This window comes from Tachysurus fulvidraco, chromosome 5 (assembly GCF_022655615.1).
Source record: "Tachysurus fulvidraco isolate hzauxx_2018 chromosome 5, HZAU_PFXX_2.0, whole genome shotgun sequence".
NCBI lineage: Eukaryota > Metazoa > Chordata > Actinopteri > Siluriformes > Bagridae > Tachysurus > Tachysurus fulvidraco.
Window position 1 is genome coordinate 22,047,854 of NC_062522.1, and position 8,719 is coordinate 22,056,572.

The window sequence follows — 8,719 nt, forward strand, 5'->3', positions numbered from 1 at the left end:
TGCAATTAACATCCTTCTAAAGCAGTGGATATTTTTTTAAACCTACCAGAACATACAGAAGAAAAATTCCCAAAGCTTCATGAATACATACTGTAGCGGATATGCAAAACAGTACACAATTATACAGTCATAATATTAAAAACTATTATTCCAAGAATGCAGAATTCAAAAACACATTTATTTAAAGTACAGAGAGCTGTGAGATAGCGTGGCTTTTACAGCACAACTCATTGACAGCTGAATCCTCTCTGTGCTTCAGACATACCTGAAATACCTGATTTTATGCCACATTGAGTTTAAAAAAAAAAAAAAAGAAAAACATGAAGCAGAAATACATCTGTGCCAGTGATTTCCAATGCACATACTCACACAAAGAAGAAAAATATCACTCTATTTTCCATTTCTTCAATATTTGGATAGTTGATTGAGCTGATGTTGGAATGAATATTTTGCAGTGACACCTGGCAAACTTTCACACCAGCACAACGCAATGTGTTTAATGCACAGCTTTCGTATTATTATATGCCATGAATGGACTGATTGGTTCAGAACAGATGTTTCCATTATTATTCTTTCAAAATGTTAATCAAGTGAAAAGGGAAACATAAAGCACATATCCAGGCAATGTTTATCACTGTGGTATTGAAATAAGGTACTGTATAAAGACACCACCATATTGTACTGTAATAAATTTGATATTTGTATATTGACATAAGTCGTATAAGCATTAGTGTTGTATCAATATGTATGAAATAAAATCTCTAGCTTTTGATAAATAAAGCATGAAATTCATGTAATTAACTTAATTACCTGTGTGCAATTATACGACTGTGTAATCTAAAACACAATTTTTCAGGATTTTCAGTTGGTTCCAGAGAATGTAAAGATCTAGTTTATACTGGCAGATTGTTGTGATGTAGACATTAAAACCTTCAAGTATTTCTACAAAATTTCCAATCTAAAACTGAAATTTACGAATTTTGGCATTTAGCTAAATTTATTTAGCTAAAATAGCATATCAGCTATTTTAGAAACATTTAGCCAGTTTAAAAATGAACAATAAATAAACAAACAAACAACTAAATAAATAAATAAATAAATAAATGACTGTTGTATGTGTATGTTAATATAGTGATTAAAAACTAGTAAGGTGGTGTTTAGTAAGGTGGACCTTGCATTTTTCTGGAAATCTCATTTATGCTTCTACTTCATCTTTGATGCCATAGTATTTGACAAATATTTTCTATTACGTGTCTGAAAGTGACAGAAGGGTTTAGACAATAAAATATAGTTAGGCATTTCTATTTCTATTTACTATCTGCCCAAGTCCAGCTTTTCCTCTGTATGCTGTACCATGTCTATGGACTGACACCTCCTCCTCTGGGTTCCTGGTTGGTTCCTCAGGTTCCACGAATATCGTGACAGACGCATACTATCACTTAAAGAGCTGATTGTCATGCGGCGTGAGGCCCTACTGAAGGAGGTTCGGAAGCTCTCTCCAGCAAAATAGTATAATAAGGGGTTCAGGCAACTGTTGGCTGCAGCCATGCACAAAGTGATGACCAAAATCTTGAGCAGTTTTGTCTCCTGAACTTTATTTCCCGTTACAGCAGCCCGCAGATGAAGTGTGCGGACTATGTGGTACGGTGCAAAGCATAGCAGGAAGGTGCTGAGAATAACAATGATTAGAGACAACGTTCGCCAGCGCTGGCTCTGCTTTTTCCGCCGATTCTGTAACTTCCGACTGGCAAATAGTCTTTGGATGATGCACCCATAGCAGCCCAGGATGGTGATAAATGGGATCAGGAAGCCAAACACCAGGCCCAAATAATTGAGTTTTTCCACTCGTTTCCAGTCTCTCATGTTTTTAATTTCAAAACAGCTTGTTTTATTGTTAGCCTCCTTCGTCCCTGTCATCAGGAAAGGAATGGACATAATCGCAACAAACACCCAAATGCAAAAACATGCGAAACTGGCCCGCCGTTTCGTCACCAGGCTCTTATTTCGAATGGGGTGCACCACAGCAATATATCGCAGAACGCTTAGTCCTGTGAGAAACAGCACACTGGTATAGAGGTTAACATAGAAGGAGTACACACACCAGCGACACAGCCAGTCCCAAAAGTCCCAATGACAGTCCCTAAAGTAGTAAATCAGGCGAAAGGGCAATGTTAAGGAGAAGCAAACATCAGAAATAGCCAGATTTGTCATGAACACAGTGCTGGCTGACTTCTTAGTTGTCTCTCTCAAGAACACAAACAGAGCAGCCAAATTACTGAACAGTCCAAATGGAACCATTATGGTATAAGTGATAGTGTACGCTAAGTATTTGAACTGGGTGCAGTTGGTTTGATTTAGAGATTCATAATTCCCAAGAACAGAACCTAAAGAGAAAAGAGAAAACAATTAAATACTGAAATAGTTTATCAGCAGTGTATGTCAATCAAATCAAATTAAATTCTACTACTTATACATTTTATTTTAGTAGTCATTTTAAAAATAGATTTCGTCACACTGCAGCATTACATGTTTAGATTAAATTTTGATCCAAAATAAATAAGCCAAATTTGACAAGGAAAAAAACTCAGTGTGAAAACTTGAGGAAGAAACTTTAAATAGACCTAGAAAAAAAAAAGTGACGCTATCCTCATCTGGGTGATACTTGATAGTGGGAATGTTGATTATAGAAAAACTTTTAAATTAAATCTCTTTAACATCTACATTACTATGATTAAATACGGATGACTTTTTGTTATGAAACAACTGAATTGGCAGCACGGCTAGATCTGCTTGACAAAATAACAGCCCATAAAATGTTTGAACCATTACAGCTGTTGTGATATTGAAGATATTGTATTTACAGATATTTATTGATACAAATAAAATTATGGGATAAGAGAATTATAATGACAAGTGTTGTACCAGAAAGTGTGTGAATGCACAAGGTCAAAATAATCACAATCAAAAATTAGAACAAGTAGTTTGCAAACTTTCTAATCAGCAGCCCAGACTAGTTGTAGAATAGAACAAATGCCGTGCCACCAATTTTTATTTCCTCCTAGGTTTCTTTGTCATAGCTCTTCAAAGGAAGTCTCTTTTGTCTTGCTTTTGTCACCTTTGTCCTGCTTAATAATAGCCTCAATTAGCCAAAACCGTTTTGCTGCATTCCGCATTTTTCCTTTTTTCAAGGTTTATAGCAAATCAACATAGAGAACTTACTGTTCACTTACTGCCTAATATATCCCACCCTTGATAAGTGTCACTGTAAACAAGATAATCAGTGTTATACAATTCAGCTGTCAACTTTTTAATGTTATGACTGATCAGTGCTCATACTGCTTAAAATATAAGAACAAACATTTTGGGATACTGAGCGATTTAGAGTACTTGGATTTGACAAATTTGTTAGGTCTGCAAGGTTTTACAAATACTCCCCTAAATTATCAGAAGAACTGTCTGAAATGTATAGTGAATTCAATTGTGTGAGGTTATTTTCCACCCTCTCCAGAGTTGGCATATTAATCTTTGACCATTTTTGTTCTTGTTTATTTATTGGGAAAGAACGAACTAAAGATACTGGAGTATGTAGTTAATTCCTAATAGCTTTAAAGGCCATTTCATCTCTCTGAAATATAATGAATGATGTGTTGAACTAACTTAAGCTGCCATACCCCAATGTTTGTCTCAGCAGACAGGACTGTTAATATTAGCCATCTGAAGATCCATCATTTTGGATGGCGTCACGAGGAATAAAGAAAACAGATCCACAAGAAAAATGTTCTATCACGTTATAAGGTATAAATAAATAAATTGGTCCCAGATTGGTTCCATTATCTCTCAGGGCACAAGGTAGGTATGCATCAAGACTCTTCATTGTTCTGGCACCTAGGTGGTGGAATGAATCTCCCACTGATGTCAAAACAGCTGAGTCACTGACTGTCTTCAGACTATGGATGAAGAACCACTCTTCCTGTAATATGTAAACTATAAAAGATAAATAAAAAGAACCTACTTTACCACCCAACTGAGTTTTAGACTTATGTTATCCTCAGTTTGTGACCTCCTCAACCAGTACTGAACCAGTATTTAAAGTGCTAATCGTTTTTAAAAGCCCCTGGGAAATCTCATGAAATGTGATGTATTTAATTTCGCGTGGTTGAGTGAATTTCAGCTTAACTTCCTGAGGAACAAGCTGGAGTAGCCAATTTGTGACGAGAGAGAGAGAGAGAGAGAGAGAGAGAGAGAGAGAGAGAGAGAGAGAGAGAGAGAGAGAGAGAGAGAGAGAATATTTGCCTGGTTGACAGTACAATTCAAACTTAATGGAAATGCGAATTTATCACACTAATCCAAAGCAGCACGTTGAATGAATGACGTATGCAAATAATGTGTACACAAATGTGAACACCACAGCGCCATCTATAAACACAGACCCTAAAACGTATCCTCTCTTGTTTATTTATCGTATACATAATTCGACTACTTTAATAATATTATATATATTCAAGTAATCTTATATGAAGATATAATATAGCATAATATAATATAATATAATATTAATATTTAGTAATATTATATTATATCTCGTCATGTAATAATGAATAATTATCACAGCTGTTCCATACTTTAAATTTTGCCTCACAGTTAAACACCCGAGCACAACATCTGAGTCTGTTTTCTATTAATCTAAGTTAATCTATTGTGTACTTTACAACTCTATCCTGCATATAAGAATGAATAAATTCCACAGAAAGGCTTGGCTAAACCTGTACTGCCGCAATAGAATAAATCAGTTACTTAAGATGAATGAATAGGGTCATTATTATTATTATTATTATTATTATTATTATTATTATTATTATTATTATTATTATTTGTCCCGCTCACCGGCCATTATTGACAGAGCCCTTAGTCCTCATCAACACACGGAAAAACGCGGATAAAGTGTTAGAAAGTCCATGCCGTGGAATCCCGAGTGGACATTTCCTTTCCAGATCCAGTTTGTGCATAAAATCCTCTCGTTTTCATTCAAAGTGCAGTGTTGTGCCGAGTCTCCTCTTAACTCAGACAGCAGTAACGTTAACCTGAGCCGGTTTGTTTATGAAGTAAAGGTACACCGACAGTTCTCTGGAAGTGTTTTGTGTCCTACTCCTCCTACATTTTTTGTACATGATCCCAGCCAATGTACAGTCTTCAGTAGAATACTATAGCAGGTCAATACTATATTAGCATTTAAAAGTTCATGTCTAATGATAATAAATGTTTTTATTTTTCCATGCAAAAACATGCTTTCAATTTTATTAGACCTGTTCACCAGATGTGTTTTATAGCCTTAAAGCACTTTAGTGGTCTCAAATAAGTAAACATACCAATAACACCTGTGGATATCACACAGAGAAACTTCGTTTATGTTACGCCGTGAATACAAACAGTATAAATAATGTGTTGGCATGAAAGGATTTTTTTTAATCCCATTCCAGATTTTGTCTCCCTTTACTGTTGTAATAACCTCCACTGTTCTTGGCATGTGGCTGTGCAGATTTGTGTTCATTCGGCGTGAAGAGCATTGGTGAGATCAGGCACTGATGTGAGGTGAGGAGACCTGGGGTGGAGTCTTTGTTTCAGTTCATCCTGTGGTATTTATTGGAGTTGAGATCAGGTCAGTTGAGTTCTTCTACAAGTTCTAACCGTAAAACATCATGTCTTCAGGGATCTTGAGTTGTGCACAGAGGAATTGTCATGCTGGAACATGTTTGGGCTCCTTAGTTCTAGAAAAGACATTATAGACAACTTTGTGCTTCCGACCTTGTCTCACAAGTTTGTGTGTGATGATTGAGTGTCCACAAACTTTTGGCTACACTGTGTATATTTTAAAACTGCCATGTAAGCATACACAATAAACAGCTATTATACAGCTACTTTCAATTATGTCAGGTGGTATAATAGAAGCCATATTAACATAAACATATTAAATAATTTATTACCATATATTATCACACAGCTTACTCTAGGGCATTGCAGAAGTCTGACTCCACTACTGGTAATGGTTTTCATTTTATTTAATAAATTCAGAAAATATTCAAACTCTTTGACAGTCTTTAAAAAGTGTGCTTTTTATCTCAGCAACAGACACAGCAAATTCTAATAACGCCATATACTGAATAGAAAGAGGATTATAATAATGGATTATTACAGCACTAACTCCAGTAATGTACTGTACATAACTGCTCACAGTAATGTACAGTATTGTATTAAAAATAAGTGGATTGTACAATTTTATGGATTGTTTTCAATTTTATATTTGATTAACACTCATGATAAAATACTGAAATGATTTAAACAATTCATAAAAGAGTATAATAATTGGTAATAAAACATTATTACGCATAAGGATTAGGACTATTAGGAGGCTTTTAGAAACAAGGGCTGTCCCCTGTGTTCCATATGTTTACAATCTACAATGTATTTATACATACAACCCAATGTAAACCTTCTATAAACCTGTTTATAATCAGTTTCCTAAAATAGGGGTTCCTTAACTATTTACACATCGAATGGTTCACAAGAGAAACATACAAAAACTCCTCATTAACTTTATTTATTTGACAAATTATCATAAGAAATATCACTCTAACCACCAGGAAGGATTTTGTATGCTATTGTTTTGAAATGTGGAATTCAAACAAGACATTTAAATTAAGAACGTATGAAAATTTTTTGTCTTCTCACTATCAGAATCAGAATTGGGTTTATTGCCAGGTACTGAACGTCAAAATACTTTTCTTTTTGTACTTTTTGGCCTCGGTATCAGATTTGCCTATAAAACTTAATATTTGGCAGAACTCAGCTAATCACTTTGGGTGCACCACAGTGAAGCCTGATGATGGTATAGGATCATGCAGTGTTGAAGGTTTTCATCAACAGTAACTTTGAGTTGAAGAAGAAAATCTTTTCCTGTCTTCAAAATTATTGAGACTAGAGCATAGGTTCATCTAATAGAAAATTAGGAATACTATTTTCTATATTGTAGTGGTTCGGATCCAAGAGCCGAAATGTCCTAGACAAAGTGTAAACCTTAATCCAGCTGAGAACGAGTGTCAGTTGTGGTTCACCAACATTCTCCTTGAGGTGTGGTTCACCAACAGCACAGAGCTTGAGAATTTTTTCTCAAAAGAAATGGCTAAAAATAGCAGGATCCAGATGTGCAAAGCTGATAGAGACATAACCCCGGAATATTTGTAGCCAAATGCTGTTCTACCAAGAAATGCCCAAAGGGTGAATACTTGGTGCACCTGGTTCTACATATCTGATAGCAAACACACTTTTGTAGGGTTTAATATACAAGCTTCAAAAGTTCCTCAAGAGGGACAACAAAATAATCCAAAGGCTTTTTTTTAAGAACAACCTTAAAAGATCACACTTATTTCAACTAAAATACAATTCTAAAAAATACCAAGAGAAGCTCACTCATTTATTAATTTATAGTTCCCATAAACTAAATACAATTCCTTTCTTCCAAGTTGGCTAATCAAGAATTTTTGGTCACCAGCTGAGTGAGAATACCAAGATCAATTCAATTCAATTCAATTCAAGTTTATCTGTATAGCACTTTTTACAATAGACATTGCCTCAAAGCAGCTTTACAGAACATAAACATAGAGCAGAAGGTAAACATAAGGAATAATAAAAGAAATAATGAATAATAAAGGAAAACAGAATAAAAAATTCAAGATTATTATTAGATATATATAGTTCACAATCTGTATGTATTTATTCCCCTATGAGCAAGTCTGAGGTGACTCAGGCAGCAGTGGCAAGGAAAAACTCCCTTAAATTGGTAAAGGAAGAAACCTTGAGAGGAACCAGACTCAAGGGGGACCCATCCTCATATGGGTGTCACTGGGGGTGTGATTGTAATATACAGTCAAACAAATGTTGTATTGGTGTAAGGATCATGGACTTCAGATCTCCTTAGTATCACAGAGTCTAACTGGAGATGTCTCAGGATTCTTAGAGTCAATAAATTATTTGATGGATTGGCTTTTTAATAAAAAATAGCTGGAATATTTCAAGTCTTCCCTAACTTTAAATCAGACTACACCATCTTTGGTACAAACCAAGGACCAGTAGCAATATGACCAAGCACATCAGCCAGGTTCACATTGAAATGCTAATTTTCGAAGTTGAGCTAAATGTTTTGTCTGGAGAAACACCTGAAATCCATTGTGGCACATGGGATGACAGAAGATGATTACATAGATGAAAGAAAAATTGTCAGAAAACTCACCATATTCTTGACAAATTGGTGATTACATGTGTGGTCTACATTGTAAGAATGTTTGCTCCTGGTCGCTGTGTTATGGTGGATTTAGGGGGAACGGCTAGTGTAAATCAATATAAGGTTCATATGAAAATATGAAAAGGTTCATAATAGCAATAACTTTGTAATGATTTGCAGTGACTACTCCCATCAAAATAAAGGCCTCTTCAAGGATTGTTCCATGGCAACTGCATGACCTTCTCAGTCACATCAGATCTCAGTCCAACTGAACACCTACATCAGATTTTGAACTAACATCTTGGATACAATCCATGTCTATTTTCTCTGATCTGGTTGCTCCCAGCTTTTCTATAAAGTGCAACTGCTTTTGCCTTTTGACAGCTAAAAATGAAATTCTATTAAAGAAGGATAAAGCGTTTACAGTAAAGCCACTTTGGATAA

The 8,719-nt window shown here is 35.2% G+C and overlaps 1 protein-coding gene across 1 annotated transcript; it reads right to left on the reverse strand.

Moving 5' to 3' along the window:
- Positions 1–159: 159 nt before the first annotated feature.
- cysltr3 (cysteinyl leukotriene receptor 3) lies at positions 160–5,113 on the reverse strand. The gene is made up of 2 exons (XM_027146396.2): positions 4,885–5,113; positions 160–2,384 (listed from the first exon to the last, which is right to left on the reverse strand). Exons 1-2 carry the CDS (start codon positions 4,889–4,891, stop codon positions 1,315–1,317), a joined length of 1,077 nt encoding a protein of 358 aa, XP_027002197.1. The 5' UTR covers positions 4,892–5,113; the 3' UTR covers positions 160–1,314.
- Positions 5,114–8,719: the final 3,606 nt, after the last annotated feature.